This window comes from Kryptolebias marmoratus, linkage group LG10 (genome assembly GCF_001649575.2).
Source record: "Kryptolebias marmoratus isolate JLee-2015 linkage group LG10, ASM164957v2, whole genome shotgun sequence".
NCBI classification, from domain to species: Eukaryota; Metazoa; Chordata; class Actinopteri; order Cyprinodontiformes; family Rivulidae; genus Kryptolebias; species Kryptolebias marmoratus.
The window spans coordinates 755,374-771,543 of record NC_051439.1 but is presented as its reverse complement, the minus strand read 5'-3'; the positions used below and the strand labels follow the sequence as shown (position 1 = coordinate 771,543).

At 37.6% G+C, this 16,170-nt stretch overlaps 1 protein-coding gene across 5 annotated transcripts in view; it reads left to right on the top strand.

Annotated features, from left to right (window-relative positions):
• atrn (attractin) overlaps positions 1 to 16,170 on the top strand; it is a 166,652-nt gene that overhangs the window by 99,613 nt on the left and 50,869 nt on the right. For 2 of the 5 annotated variants that reach the window (XM_037977666.1, XM_017435256.3), the window contains exon 25: positions 7,296 to 7,357. The exons of the other annotated variants lie outside the window; for them this stretch is intronic. In XM_037977666.1, the coding sequence (XP_037833594.1) occupies positions 7,296 to 7,357 (62 nt within the window). The remainder of the gene's footprint in view (positions 1 to 7,295; positions 7,358 to 16,170) is intronic. 5 annotated transcript variants of the gene reach the window in all.

Sequence of the window (16,170 nt, the reverse complement as noted above, 5' to 3'; positions counted from 1 at the left end):
TTTTAGAATAGATTTTAAAGTTTTATTGTTGACTTATAAGTCCCTAAATGGGCAGGCACCTGCATATTTGTCTGATCTTCTGCAGCCTTATGTGCCCTCTAGATCACCTAGATCAAGTTCCCATTTGTGCTTAGTTGTCCCAAGATCCAGGCTGGTCCACAGAGGTGATCGGGCATTTTCAGTGGTAGCTTCTAGACTGTGGAATCAGCTGCCCCTTCATATTAGACAGGCTTCAACACTTGGTGTTTTTAAATCTCTTCTTAAAACACATTTATATTCACTGGCTTTTAATACATTCTGAGAATTGTAATGTTATTGTATTTTTTTATAATGTTTATATTGAATGCTTATGTGTGCAGCACTTTGGTCAACAACAGTTGTTTTTAAATGTGCTTTATAAATAAATTTGATTTGATTTGAAAACTCCTCATTTTCCCAGATTCAAATGAACCACTAACATGACACTTATTTAGATGCTTTCTAAAAACAGAAAAGCTACTAAAAGAACGTGAGCATCCTACTTGACCACATTTAATATGGAGAGTCCTGCCAGAGCAGAGACCATGGATTAGTTTCATGTGCTTCACAAGACCATTGTCATATTTGCAGATGAAACAATTCATTGTTTGATGTCACAAGAACGGTGCTTTCTTGCTCTCAACTCTGGGTGTTTCCTTTGTTTCTCCAACATCTATGTTGTAAACAGTTATTTGGAGAAAGGTGTGAGGAAGTTAGTCAAGGGAGCACTGTATGATGTACCAAAAACATAATGGGCCTTAAAGAGCTCATCAAGGGCTCCAACTGAACATGTTGCCTTACATGGAATGGCATAGTTGTTGATCACAATAAAGAATGCATGAATAATGCTTCAGATGGATCCCTCCGCAATGAGGTAGGGCTGAGTATGTTCCGTGATTTTGTCAAGATGCTGCTGCACACTGGTTCCAACCTACATTGAAAAATAAAGAAAAACATGAGAAAAGTATTTAGTGACACATTTCTGAATGAAGATCAGACAGAATCAAGTTCTGATTTGTAAAAGTGAAGAGACTAAATTTTGTATTTTTATGTTTAAACAATTGTTTAGCACTACCTTAGAAATCTGATGAGGTGATCCACTGCTTGAGATGCAGACATCTTACCCGGCCTCCTCCGTCCTTGTGCAGATGGTGGTAGCAGATGCAGCAGAAGGAAAATAGCAGACATGTCACTATCCCAACCTACACACCAACAAACTTCAAGTTACCATCATCCCACAAACACATTAATTTGTCACAATTACCAAGATGACCAGCATACCATTCTCAACTTCAGCACCCAACTTGGCATTCCGCAATAAATCCAGAGTTCAGTGGTGGGTACAAGTCCATGGCTTTCCTTTATAATTTTGGATTTGAGACTGGTGGGCCACTTCTCCAAAAATTTGTTGGCGGTGCCTTCACCAAACAGGAGTCTGAAATCTTGTTCTATCTGAAATGCAGAAAAAAAGCATTTCACACAGTGATAAGATGGTAAATGGCCTGTACTTGAACAGCGCTTTATGAAGTCCAGAGGACCCCAAAGCAATTTACACCACATTTAGTCATTCACATGCTGATGGTGGTGAGCTACATTGTAGCCTTTGCCCTGACTGACATAAGAGATGCTGCCATGCACCGGTGCCACCGGGCCCTCTGACCATCATCGGCAGGCAAGGCATGTGAAGTGTATTGCCCAAGGACACAACAATTTAGGCAGAGCTGGGGTTCAAACTGGCAAAACACAGGTTACAGGACTCCTATCACTGTTGCCACTGAATATTTCAGTAATGTAACAAATAAAGATGTTTTACCAGTCCTGGTGTGTCCAGAAACCGTGGAAAAACAGAGAAGACATTTGCTGCTTTCTTTTCAACATTGACCATTGAATGACGGTAATGGAAGGTAGCCTTCATCTTCTCACGAACAGTGACATCATCTGCAGAGTGTTTCAAAACAGCAATAGCTGCTTCCACTTCCTCATCTGACAGCACTTTGTCAGCAGTGAAAACCCTGGAGGGACCACAGCTTGGTCCACCACCTTAAAAAGAAAAAAGGTTTCTAACTCACAGCCACAGATTTTACATTACTTTACATATCATAATGACTAATGAGAAAAATTACTTTTAGGAGATTTGCTACCTGAGGCACCTCTGTCCTCTGCAGTTTTTCTTTGAATGGTCTTTAAACGCCATGCAAGGTATCCTGAACCGCTCTCTGGATCATAGTAATGCTCCTATGTCAATAAATACAAGCAGACTTACCATTCCATAAACATCTTTGAAGGTTAATATATATGCTTAATGTTGCTAAGACCCTTTTACTTACATATCAATGTTTTGAAAACAGGTCCTCCAGATAGGGAAATATGGCAACGATCCCCTGAGCATACATCACTCTGACACTTTTAGGAGGGGATGATCTGATATATGATCAAACAATGAGTCAATAAACTGACCTTGGGGAAAAAAAAGAAAAACAATTCAACACCAAAATGTTTCTTTATAGCCTAAGCATATTATACTTACCCATGTGCTTCTGTCATTGCAGCTGTAAGGATGTTTATCATCTGTCTTCTGGTTGCATCTGTCAAGCATTTAGTTCTTGCATACTCTTGCATGATACGCTCACCACCAGGCTTTGTTGTCAAGATTTTTTCAACCAACTTAAATTTCAAATAAAAAAAAGTTTTAAAAACTCTTGAACCACAAAACCTAGAAAGTACATAAACAATGCTAAGTTAAATGTAACAACTTACCGCTTGTGCCTCATAATTTATGTGACATGGCCTTTTAGGTTTACTTCCTTCAGCAGTGGCTTCTTCTGATGGGTCACACATTGTGAAATTCAGAATGATAGTATCATCAGATGTGGCTGCTGATGAGGATGATGATAGAACAGCACCTGCAAAAAGTAAAACAGCAGCATGTTTAGGAGAACTATAATGCTCCCAAACTAGCTTATAAATTAAATAAATACATCTGTGAATTGTTAGTGATTACCAGGATCTTCTTTGTTGATCAACATGACTCGGAAGGTTCCAGGTGACTGATTCACTATTTCTTCAAAGACATCTATATCAACTTTTGTATCAGACTGATCATAAACCTTCAGATCTTGCTGTCTACCTTCTGGAATGTTAAAGTTTAGGCACACTGAAGCAGACAAAAATAAGGAAGCTAAATGTGTGAAAATCAAAACATTTACTGCTGATAAACAAAGGGTCAAATAGGTAGAGCGACCCAACTAATTTTACAAAATGCCAGTGAGCTTAATTCAATCCAGTATGTCATTTTAATACACGTTACCACAAATAAAAAAATTACTTCATACAGGATGGGTTTATTATGTACATAAAAAGTAGTTATTTTAACTAATAATTATTATTTTAATTATGTTATGCTCTAACCTTCTGTCACGAAGGCATCCAATGTTAGCTCAGACAGTCTCACATACTTCTGCTCCCCACCATACAAAACACGCAGCAGCATGGTCTGTTAGATAAAGGAGTACCAAAAAAAAAACAACCATGACTACAGCACATTTGAATAATTAATAAATATGCTTCAAGGGTAATGCCATTTGAAAACGGTGTTTATATTCCCAATACACTTTTTAAATTTATTTTATTTAACCAGGTTAACCCTGTTGAAATCAAGATCTCATTTTCAAGAGGGACCTGGGCAAACACATTTTATAACTTATTACTGTCTTTGAATAAAAGGCAGCACACCCGTGGCTGGACTTTTCGATCAGGCAAACTTTATGACAGACAGATGTGACGTCAGCCCCCGTGGCAGGAGTCCCACCCTCCGGCGGCGGGAGGGTGCTGATATGCAAACCGAGTGACCGAGCTGCATTCAGCTCTGGATGCAGGAGAGGTGCACCCCAGAACGAACCCATTCTCTTGTATTGAAGAGGAGCTACTGCGCATGTAAAACTTTTAACGAGAGTCTATGGGCAAAGATTTTTGTGCCCTGGGGCGGAAATACATCACCAATCAGACAATGTCGATGAACGAAACAACTTTTCGTATTATTAACTATGAAATATTTGACTTGCACAACTAAAAATATATATTTTAAAATATTTTTATTTAATTTTTTTACGTCCTTTTTGAGGTAATGTGAGTAGTGGGGCGGCGCCTTTGCACCCTCTATTGGCCAGCCGCCACTGTTTAACTTGTTGAAGCTGTTTAGCGCCTATTAGCCGCTACATCCACGGTGCTAACCATGCTAGCATGACTCGTTGCTGTGGGTGCTACGACCCCGAAGCACCCATGGAATTGGCACCTATGGCATAAGGCATAGCCATTCCTACTATTACAATTGACAACAGTTACGTATTCTTACCTTAACAGCCTTCAGAAAAAAAAAAAAACGGAGCAAATATTTTGAGGTGGACGCTTTGTCGTTGTAGTCTTCTAATTTCTTCTTCTTCTTCTCCTCCTCCTCCTCTTGGCAGTTGGCATTAATCTTTACTGGCGCATTATCAACACTTCACTAGTTAAAAGTTTCTCTTCGTGAATTGTGAATTTTACTCTGACTTTTACCTCCAATGTCAGAGCCGATTTACACTCCATATAGTTATAAATACTCTATTTAGATTAAATTAAAATAACACTGAAATATTAACACTGCATTTTTTACTGTGTAATTTTCAAACCCCTAACACGAAACACATCACAACAATGAAGATTACATACTTGCATTTGTGTTACAGATGCCAGTTGCTCAACTACAGCAAAATCTTTCTTTACTGTATTACTTCTGTAAGAAAATGGTAAATAGAAATTGTTTAAAAGTCTGACACTTGTGTATAAAGTTTTTTTTGTCTTGTATGCTTTACTTTGATATACAAAATCTTTCCCTCCGGCCACAACCCTGCACTTTTACAGTCTAATAGTTTAGAAGTTCCTCTTTCTCATCGGTTCACAGAAAACATTTAGTTTTTGCTTATGTGTTCTCCATCTGCATCTTTCCCTTTTTATGTTTAGTTTGTGTCCAACATGTAAACTTTATGCTCATTCTCCATGCCTTGTTTTCTGTCTTTGGTGAAATTTTGTGGCAGTGTTACATCGCCATATATAGGACTAGCACTGATATTCCAGCTTTGGGTCGATTTCTGCCTTTTCACATTTCACATTTCTAGAAATAATAGGTTTTTTTTTTCTCTGTTAAATACCTACATTTATTAATATTGTTGTCACTTAGACTGTACATAGCAGACCTCAGCTGTTTATATGTAAATTTCTACAGCCATATGTCTTAATTTAGAACATGTTGAGACACTCCCTACTGATAATTTGGCTGTCTTTCAAAGCTTCATTATAGTGGAAGCATCTGAAGAAACCATTAAAAGTGTAAATATTTCTGGTCTTAATGCCCTGCAGCAGCCTGACAAGCCCTGCTGTGGGATGCTTTCCAATCCCTAGAAAGTCACTTTCTGCAGGACGCATAACAAGAGTGCCACCTGGGCTTCCTGCCACCACAGTCAACCTGCCTGATGGTGACAAAGCTCCACACATGGCTGACAGATTAGATTAGCAGCAACAATAACTGTTTTCACATCAGCTCTTAGTGTTGCAAGCTTTTTGCACTTTCCGAAAATGAAGTTAGGCGGTGATGACGTGACCCAGAAGTGCTTTTTAGTTGGCTTTGAAAACCTTTTCATTGAGGAGGACCAAGAGTAATCATCATAGGAGAGATTTCTCTACATCTCATTACCTGAAAGAAGTAGATGGCTTGTTATTTATTGGACTGTTAATTGGCGATGACTTACATCATTGGGCCTGTTTTGTGGAAAATAAATCAGATAACATGTTTATATTGTGTAATTTTTTAAATCAAAGTTATTATGTCCCTTCACTGATACAATTGTCTGCAAATTTTCTGGCTCAAACTGGCTTTTTTGTTGTTACAAGTAATCAGTGTGACTGTTTTCTTAAGTTCTTCAAGTAATGTTTTCCTACTTTTTGTGCGGTCTTGCTGTTAGACTTTGGTAGAGTGACCCTTTCATGAGGAGTGGTCTTGGGAAAAAGAATGTCCTCCTATTCTAATCAGTTTGGTGAGGTCACCTATTGTAACACTTAGGTCTGAACTTTGACTGAGCCGTTGCAGTACCTTGATTCTTTTTTTTTTGTTGTTTTCCCAGCTATTCTGCTATAAACTTGAAGGTGTGTTTCAGGTACAGGTTGATTCCTGGTGGTGAGGATGGGGTGGGGGGAATGTGTAGAAGCAAGAGTGGAGTTAAGAGGCAGAATGCTACTGCTAGTGTTACTCTGGTAACCTCAATTACAAGAGCATGTCACTGGATCTAGGCACTTGTGATGATTACATAAAGAATATTTATTTCTGCTTGTGCAGAAATTTTATATATTTTTTTATTGCACAGGTTACAGTCAATTGAGAGGCCACACGCTACCTTGTTGTCTCTTTCCCATAGTCCAGTTCTGAAGCACAAATAAACAGAGACTGGGTGCCTTTTAGTAGTTGTGATGGAATTGTACCAAAAAAAAGGAAGAAAAAAACTGAGTGTCTAAGTCTTGTAAACCACTGCAAATTGTTGAAACATCTTGACAGCACGCAAAGATAAACTGCAAATGCATCACAATATATAGTACACATATCTGCACAGTGTGAGCATTATCTGCCTGTATTTGTACTTTGCCTGGCAAAGTATGATTTATTTTTTTCATTGGTTTTCAGGTATAGAAAAGTATGGGGGGAAAAGAATTTAAAACTTTTGTTTCCAGACTTCATTCTCTATTTAAGTCTGATTTAGTTTTGAAAAAGACTCAAATATTTGTTTTTCACAACTTTTTTAGGTAAGGTATAAACAACTCTAGATCATTTCATACCTCTACTAAATTATACTTTTACAGCTTTGGTCACAATAAGAGCAGTCTAACACAGGTATACTGGTACTGTACACTGGTATTGGACTTATGGTTTCCTCTTAAATCCCTCCAGAGTGCACACATCCACACTGTCACTGAATTACATTGTATCTAAGCTCAGAACAAATCTGAAAGTTAAGGATCTTCTTACTCTAAACAGTATTACAGGTTTACAAAATAAACGTGTTGTTTAAATAAAGAATTTAAAAAATGACTAAACATGGATAAAAAAAGGGTCGAATTTTAAAATAGGAAATGCATAGAAACCCTTGACAAGGTAGTCATATTTCTAAAGTTTGTGAGGCTGAGTTCATAATGTTGACATTTGGATTTTAAAATCTCCCACATCTAACCCTTTGTCCTGCCTTTATTTTTTACAGATTGCCTTCTCACAGCACAGTAACTTCATGGACCTTGTGCAGTTCTTTGTCACATTCTTCAGGTGAGCATAGAACCACATATTTTAGAAGGAATTGAATCTCCCACTGACTAATAGTCACAGATCAGTTGTCTGCATACACTCCACTTTCTGTCCTATTTTAAAACCCAGATGTGAACCATCCATGCCCTTTATTCGACAGATTTGGATCAGACCTGCTTAATTTAAGTCAACCTATGGTGGGCACACTTTTGTCTACAAGTCACAAATCCTTTCCAATCCCAAGAGTTTGACACAAGTTGCTGAAACCCTAAACCATTCTGAAAATGTGGGATTGGGGAATGAAATGCAGTATAGATTGTATTGTACACACTGTGCTTTTAGAGAAAGAGACAAATGCTGATAAAACATTTTTGAGAGAGATGATTTTTTGTCTCTATCTCTCCTGAGCTGGTATTTTGTTTAGATAAATTCTGGCACCCAGAAAAATTACTGAACTGCTGATGTCTAAGGATAGTGTTAAGAAACGTTATGGGTTTCCAGATAATAGCTTTAAAACTAGGTCAAGGAAACTTATGAAACATTTACCTATTTGCGCTTCTCTAGCGATTCTGTCTTTTATTTAAAAAGTTATGCCACAAAGAAAACTTTTTATAGCGTTTTATTGCCTGTTGCCAAACAACAAATTGGTACATTATTGACTGCCAATAATAGGTATATAATGCTGATTAGAATGATTATTGTATGTACTATTATGAGGCTAATTTGTTACCTTCCTGCCACAGATAATCATTCCCAATCACAGAAAGTTGGGTCTTGACGACTATGAAGCAGTTCCTTATTTGCCTAATAAAATATTTTATGTCATCAGAACACAACTGTAAAATCTGATCTGGTGAAATTTTTATTTAACAACAGACAATATTGATTTGAAATTGTTCAGAATGACTAATAAAGCAGCACTTTTGATGAATAGTAATATCACTCTAACAAATGCATCAACCTGTACAATAAGTTGGTAAAACTATCTTTATTTTTTAATTAAAATAATTATGTAAGTTTTCAAAACTGCATAGTTGTGTAAGCAATGTCAGTGGAGTGAGGATTTAGGAAACTGTTGCATTTAATATTTGTGTATGCTTGGTGCTGTGTGAGCCTTGTTGATGGATCACTAAATGTGCAATAGTCGTTAGTACAAGAAGGCACTGAAACTCACTGGTTAGCTGTCAACACAAACTCCTAGTACTTTGTCATTTCGATTAAAGCTGAACTGAAATGCGTTTTGAAAGCCAACATCAGTGAAAATATAGCCATAAAATGTTATTTTGTAGAAACTTTAAATTAAAAATAAAAAATACTATTTTTTTTGGTAATTCTGAATATTGAAGAAAACACTCAGGTTTTTTCGGCTTTTTCCGGGACCACCCTGGAAATATGATGTCCACTGAGCTGCTGAGGTTCATTCAATTTTTTGGCTTCCCTAAAGATAAAAACCTTTCTCAGATTTGGATCCATAAACTCTGATGTGGGAATTACTATCAGAAACTCTGGTTTGATCACTTTAAAGTAGCATTTCTCAACGGGGGCAGTACCGCCCCCTGGGGGGCGTTGAGAGGATGACAGGGGGCACTGGCAGCAATATTTTCAAAAAGGGGGGCATTGATATTCTTTTGGGGGGCGTTTGCTTGAAGATAAAGTTTGTATCAAAGATTCACAACAATATCAGTTTAAACTTTGAACTACTTGCAAAAATACTGTGGCCTAAAACATTAAAACCAGCACGGAACTGCAACTGTATCGATGGTGTCTCTCTTCTGCGCGCAGCTCCGTGCCGCCTTCAGGAGAACGGGACATCAGATTATCGTTTTTATAATTTGTCCCACATGGCAGTTACTTTGTAAACTTTGAGAAAGGAACGCTCTCTTTAGCGGTATTACCCTTGGAATTATTTCTTTCTCTTACCTGGGTTAATTTCTCTGAAGGATACACCGTGAGCACATTGTTATCGCAGTGGTTAAACATTTACAAGAGCAATAGTCTGTTGTCGGACTTTCCCTGAAAGCGTCCAGCATCCAGGCTCACATTAACTCCTTTCTGGACAAGATGCTTTGTTGACATGACTGCGGAACAGCGTTGCCAAAGCATAGGAACACAAACCAACAATAAAACATAAAATATTCTAAAACCAGAGACCTACGGCTTGTCAAGTGGATCACAGCAGCTGCATCAGCCGGTGTAACACCATATCGATGTCGGCTAACACCGCTTTGACTTTTCTCTGCAGCTTTATTTGTGTCGTTGTGAACTTTAAAGTCTTATCATCAGTCACAATCTTTTATTAGTCTATGAATAAAAGCAGGGCTCTCAAGTTTCACGCATTGACCATGAGACACACGCATTTCGTGAAGTGCACACGCTCACACGCCACTTTTTGTATTTCTCACGCTAAAAAAATATGCACACGCCCTTTTTTTGAACCGGAACCAATGTGCAGCCAATGTTTTCCGCACGGGCTGAAGCACAATAGGGACCAAGTTAGCGAGTTTTCAGATCTGTCTGGCCATTTTTCAAAGCGACTAGCGACAAATCTACTGACTTTTTTCTGTGTTATTGGTGACTTTGGCGAATAAATGTGTGGAAGCACCAATCATTCTGCAGCGTGCCTTAAGCCCCGCCCACTTCCCCAAGCAATGACAGCTGTCAATCTTACAGCAGAGAGGAGGCCTGCTCCACTCTGTGTCCACAGTGGCGCAAATCCAGTAGCATTTTCTGTATTTACCAGCTGTCTGCGTGTAACAGAGACGTCACTGATCAGGTGCCCCTCCGCTCCTTCACCTCCCCTCCTGTCGCGCTCCCCTTTGAGCACACGCGGGAGCGCGATTGTTTTCATTTGAATCGTGTTGTCATCTGATGACAGAGAGCTAAAGATGGAGAGGCAGAAAACTAAAGAGGCAGAAGAATAAAGATGAAAGAAAGCTTTTCAAAGTGGTTGAAAGAAGTTCTGTCAGGTTTTCATTAAACCTGTGTCAAGTAAATACTATTTACAATAACACAGCATGACAGGAAAAATAAAGGAACTTGTTTGTGTTATTTTGTTGTTAAGACAGTAATCATTTGTTGAACTTGATGGTGAATCATAAAGCAGATAAATTACAAAAGTTGGGAGTTTAAATGTCTCCTCTGTGATATAACTCTACAGAGCTGTTGGATATCAGTTAGTGATCGGACGCTTCATCTGATCACACTTATGAGATTATTCACAACAAGGATATCATTTAAAATTAAGATTTCATGTTTTTATATGTGGTTTGAAAAATAACTGGCAGCAGGGCTTAGGTTTTTAAAATTTCATCTGAATGGACTGCAAAACCTTTGCAATGTCCTTTGGACAGATCAGACCAAAGTAGGGCTGTTTGGCCATCATGCACAATGCCTTGTTTGAAGAAAAACAAGCTTGACAGCTGGTATGAGGTGTTTGTGCATATCAGCACAAACACCTCATACTGTCAAGCATTGTGGTGGAGGCAGATGATCTCACACCTCACACTTCTGCTACAACTCTGAGCTGTGTCACATCCAGAAGTTTGCAGATGACATAGCCTTTGTTGGGTGCATCAGGGATGACAGAGACATTTATAGGAGCCTGGTGAGGGACTTTTCTGTCTCGTGGCACACTAACCATCTACAGCTCAACTCTCAAAGACAAAGGAGCTGGTCATTGACTTTGGGAAGTCCAGAGCAACAGTGGTGGTCTGGAACAGGTTTCCTAAATTCAGGCCAGCATAAGCTAACCAGTAGCACAGTTTGTCTGTGGTTTGCTCCATTGTAATATTGTGCAGACAATTAATGAAAATTTCATGCTGCAGTTCCTATTGAAGAACAGTTCATAGGCAGTGGTGAAGAGGTTTGACTGCTCACTTAAGTCAGTGCTGCTCAGCTTGGAACTAAATAATAAAATTGTTTCCTATTGAATATTAGTGAAGCAGAACTGAAAAAAAATACCATTTCATTTTTCACCCACGAACATTTAAAAAGTATTGAATGTGATAAATAAGAACTGAATCATGTTTTGGCATTTTCTTTGTTACATCCTTTGAAACACATCTTTCTCAGGTGTTTAGTCCCAGTTTTGCTCACACATACGCAGATGTGTTCATTCACTGACTCGTCATTTATATGTCAGAGGCAGGTTCTTCCTAGTAGCTGAGAGTCATTCACGACACATACTGTGTCTGACATAAAGTATTGCATGACTTTATACATAATTTAAACATCTGGTTTCAACTGTATTACTGTTCCTCCTTAAAACACTGGAGTATGTGTGAGTCTATGTGAGAGGCTGCTGAATGTATCAGCCCACCTGATCAGCGTATCTAGTCATTGCAAACGTTTACTGAACTGAAGTTGTTTTTTAAGTTTGAAAAACTATTTTAAAAATGCACCTTCATAGCAGCAGATTGCTACAGTTTTGGGTGCAAGTACACTGTTCTACCTGTAAGGACATGGGAAATTTGGTTTTGCTTTGATTCTCTCAGACAAGAAAACCTATTTATTTTTCTAGCTCTTAAAATGAGCAAACAAATCTTCGGAATCTGCACATAATATACAGTAATTTGTATTCAGCTGCATGGTCATTTATTGTCCTATTCCAGGTAGTTAGGCACTTTGAACAGAAAGTCTATCTATTTCCAGGTAGTGCATAGTTTTGTGATGACAAGAATAGGGCAGAATAGTACCTCTAGGTAAGTGCTGTTTGTATGTGGTTCAGTGGACCAAACCTATCAGCCATAGTGAAAATACAACCCTGTTTGACTGCAGAGGTTTCATTTCCCACCCTGGGGTGAAAACCAGCAGCAGGTGGTATTAATATTCTGCTGGTTTTAGACAACAGAACAGGTGCTGGTGTTTGTTTTGTGGCTGTTGTCTTTCATTTAGGTTAGCCAATGACACATCAGAGCTCACCTCTGTCTTCAGCATCTTGTGGTTAGAATGCAAATTCTCTGACTCCAGTTCTGTACAACAACCATCGGAACCAACATTGTCAATGATATATGAACTGAGAAAGTTTATTTTAGCAAATAGGTTTAACATTTTATTTTTCCTGTCTGTATTTTTCTTTACATTGAACCTTGGAATGGTTTTGGTTTATTCGTTACCTACCTCAGTGCTGGTTTAGGAAAGCCTGAGTGAACATCATTTTTGTGGTGGGTGTTGCTGCCCTTCAGGCAAAATAAACCCACTATTTTGGCCACAAATAGATTTGAAAAATGTTTTCTTGATTTTTAAAATGATTCTAAATTTAATTTGTGGGTAAATAATAATACACTTGACTTAGTAATAAGCTAGGGGTGGGGGGTGTCAATCATATTTAAACATCAGTTCTTGCAATTTTCCAAATTCTGTCTCACATGAAATTGTATGTCTAAAGACACTATGCTTTAATTGGAAAAAATCTGATTGAATATACTACAAACTCATTTAATTCAGTTTAGATCAGGGACTGCCAACCCTGGTCCTCGAGGGATACTACCATGCATGTTTTACTTCTTTCTTTGCTTCAAATATACTGTGTTGAATTTGTTTGTAAAAGTTTAACTTTGAAATTGGATTTTTTTTTACTTAATAGCCTGTTCCAAAAACATGCAAACAGCAAATAATTTATATTTCTCCTTGTATCTTCGGTGCTTTGTCAGCTTTTTCATACACAGAAACTATAGGACCACATATCCTTCATGTTTGTTTGTTTGTTTGTTTATTTATTTTCCTAATTAGATGTCCTTAAGGAACATCCTATCACATCAGCTTTGGTTGTAATAGTTTATGTGTGTGGCACCATGGCAGTGCAAAGCCTTCTACAAGTAGATGTATTTATTGCGTGTTTTAATAAATATCAATGATGTTTTTCTAACTTTGTGTACATTTTTTAAAATCAGTTATGTCCTTGATTATGCTAAATAGGATCATGTAGTCAGACTCTTTTTTATTTTTTGTAAAAGAGCTGTCATGTTTATTAGCTATTTAGCAGATTATTGGACTTGGAAGGCAGTCTAAAAACTGACAGCTGAATTTTTTTTGTCTATGTTAATAGACAATTTAGCTGCAGTGTTGGTATTTGACAATGCAAACAAGCAGGGAGAAAGAGCAACAAGTAAAGATTAGTATGAATGTCACACCAACTTTATTTTGAAAGCATGTTTAGGACAACCAGCTCTCTGTACATTTAATTTTGTTGTGGAAGAACTTTGACGTACTCTTTTATACAAAAATGCTTTGGTTCAGGGGTATTTGCAGACATTTCTTTCTGCACAGCTTTCTTTACTTCTCACCACAACATTTTAATGGTCTGGACTTTGACTTGACCATTGCAACACCTTGATTCTTTTTTTTTTATCAGTTGTTCTGTTGTACATCTGCTGGTGTGTTTGAGATCATTATCTTGTTTTATGACACAATTTGGCCCAGGCTTTAGCTGTCAGACAAATGGCCTCACATTTGGTTGTAGAATACTTTGGTATTCATAGGAGTTCATGGTCGACTCAATGACTGCAGGGTATCCAGGTTTGTGGCTGCAAAACAAGCCTAAATCATCAGCCCTCTACCACTGTGCTTGGTATGAGGTGTTTGTGCTGATATGCTGTGAACAAGACACACTTATTTAGTCTTTCTAAATGTACTTTCATGAACTTTAACATTTTACATGCTAACTAAGGCCTGCAGAGTTTGAAATGTAGATTGCCATTATATGTTTTCCACTTATGAATATTACTTTTCTAAAGCAAAATAAGTCTCATTCACTAATGTTGATCTGGGAGCAGTTACAAACATTCATTCGCAGGCTCTATCTATATGTGTATCATGGATATAAATCTCTTTATTGATTAAGCTAGGCAATTTTACATTTGAACATTTTGGCAACTTTGATTAAAAATGGGCATAGTATACCTTAAAAGATAACTTCAGTGTTGTTGTTGTTTAATGCAGTGAACAGTTTCGAAGTCGGCCAGCAGTGTATCTCTGATTACAGATTGCCTTCATCTACATCTATATACCAAATTAATCACTTCTAGTTCATTAAGACTGCTTGACATATTTCTGAATTTTAACCCTTTACCTGCAGCATTCATGTTGAGTCAGAAATTAAAGTTTTGCACCATGTAAAATTAAACGCGAAGTTCTTTTAACAGTGTTCTTGTTTTGAATGAAATTCATAGAAATTTGAATTTTGTTAGATGATGTAAAACTGAAATGTTAATTGTCATGTTTATTTTTATCTCTATATGTCTCTATATGTCTTTTGTCTGCATCAACTGCCTACATTGACAAGACCTGAAACAGAAAATCTTGGTAAGAGGTATCCAAGAAAGCTGACAGAAGCTGAGTTTAAATAAAGACAGTTCAGAACTGATAAAAATTTTTTTAGAGATGCTGTCGCTAATAAATATAAACTGACACATTTTCCTTTTGTGTTTAAGTGTCTTGTGGAACTTAGTCACAAGAAAGTGCTTGCACACATGCACAAAATTGACAACAACATGACATGCAGAATGATACAGAATCACCTTAACGTCGTGGAGGGGTTTTGATATCCTCATGATCCTGGGGGCTATGTTGTATAGGACATTAGCACCTGGTAGGGTCTACCATGACAACCTGATGTCAGGGTCCAACTAAGAGTGATTCAAAGGCCTTGATGATGGAGGATCACATGCAACAAGATACCTTGCCTAGACTAGGGAAACTGGGGCAAGCTGGCAAGTTGGTTCCTGCGTTTTAGCTGGGCCAGCCACAAAAAAACTACCTGTAAATAACACCACCTGCAGGAGTTTTTCCTGGGGGGTGTTGAGTATATAGAAATTAAATGGGCCATGTAAGTGTGGCTTCCCAAAGCTGTGGTCAGAAGATCATGATTCTGCTACCCCTTTGCTTTTTATGAGTGCCACAAATGTCAAAAATAATTTCATGAAATGTAATACCAGGAAGAGCTCAAGTTTGATATGATTTCTGAAAAACATGGAAAATGTTATCACCACCATATTTTATTTTTTATACAGTATCTTTCAGCTTGAAAGCCCATGCTATGGTTTATTCCAACTTTTCTTCTGCATTCAGCTCAGTCCATCCACATATTTTAGGCCAAAAGTTAGTGTCCAATTTAAATTTTTCCAATTGAATTCTCTCCAAACACACGATCAAGTGGCCGTACACTGCATTTTACAGATTTTAAAACTTATATGTTCCTTCAGTTCCTTTTCCCATTTTTCTTTAATGTACATAGTAGATGTTTCCCTACCTCCCATCAACCCCCGGTACAGTGCTGAAACAACTCTACATTTCTTCCCCTTGTAGGCCTTCTGAAATATTTCAATTATTGTACGTGTTTCAGTTTTTATCTTTTTCTTATAATAATCTCTTATCTGTAAATATCGGTATTGATCATAATCATCCAGTCCAAATTTTGTCTTCAGATTATTAAAACTCAGCAACCTATTCTGTTCTAACATTTTGCAAGTTGCTGTAATTGCCTTATCTGCCCATTGTTTAAATCCTTTATCATAAACCCCTGGTCTAAACCTCGGGTCCCAAGCAAACCAGCTCAAACTCCTTGTTTCCTTCTCTAACTTGTAAATATCAATTATTGTGTTCCATATTTCAATTGTAGTTCTAGTTACTAAATCTAACTTATTACTTAGTTTGCCTAATAATTTTTTATGTGCAACTAGATTTTTGATTTCCATCCCTTTCCTACCTATTTCTATGTTTTCCATCTTGAAACATAATTGTCATTGCACCAATATACCAGAGGTTTAATTTGTGCGGCCAAGAAATATTCCTTGAGGCATGGTAAACCCAGCCCTCTTCCGTCCCTTGGAAGTTGA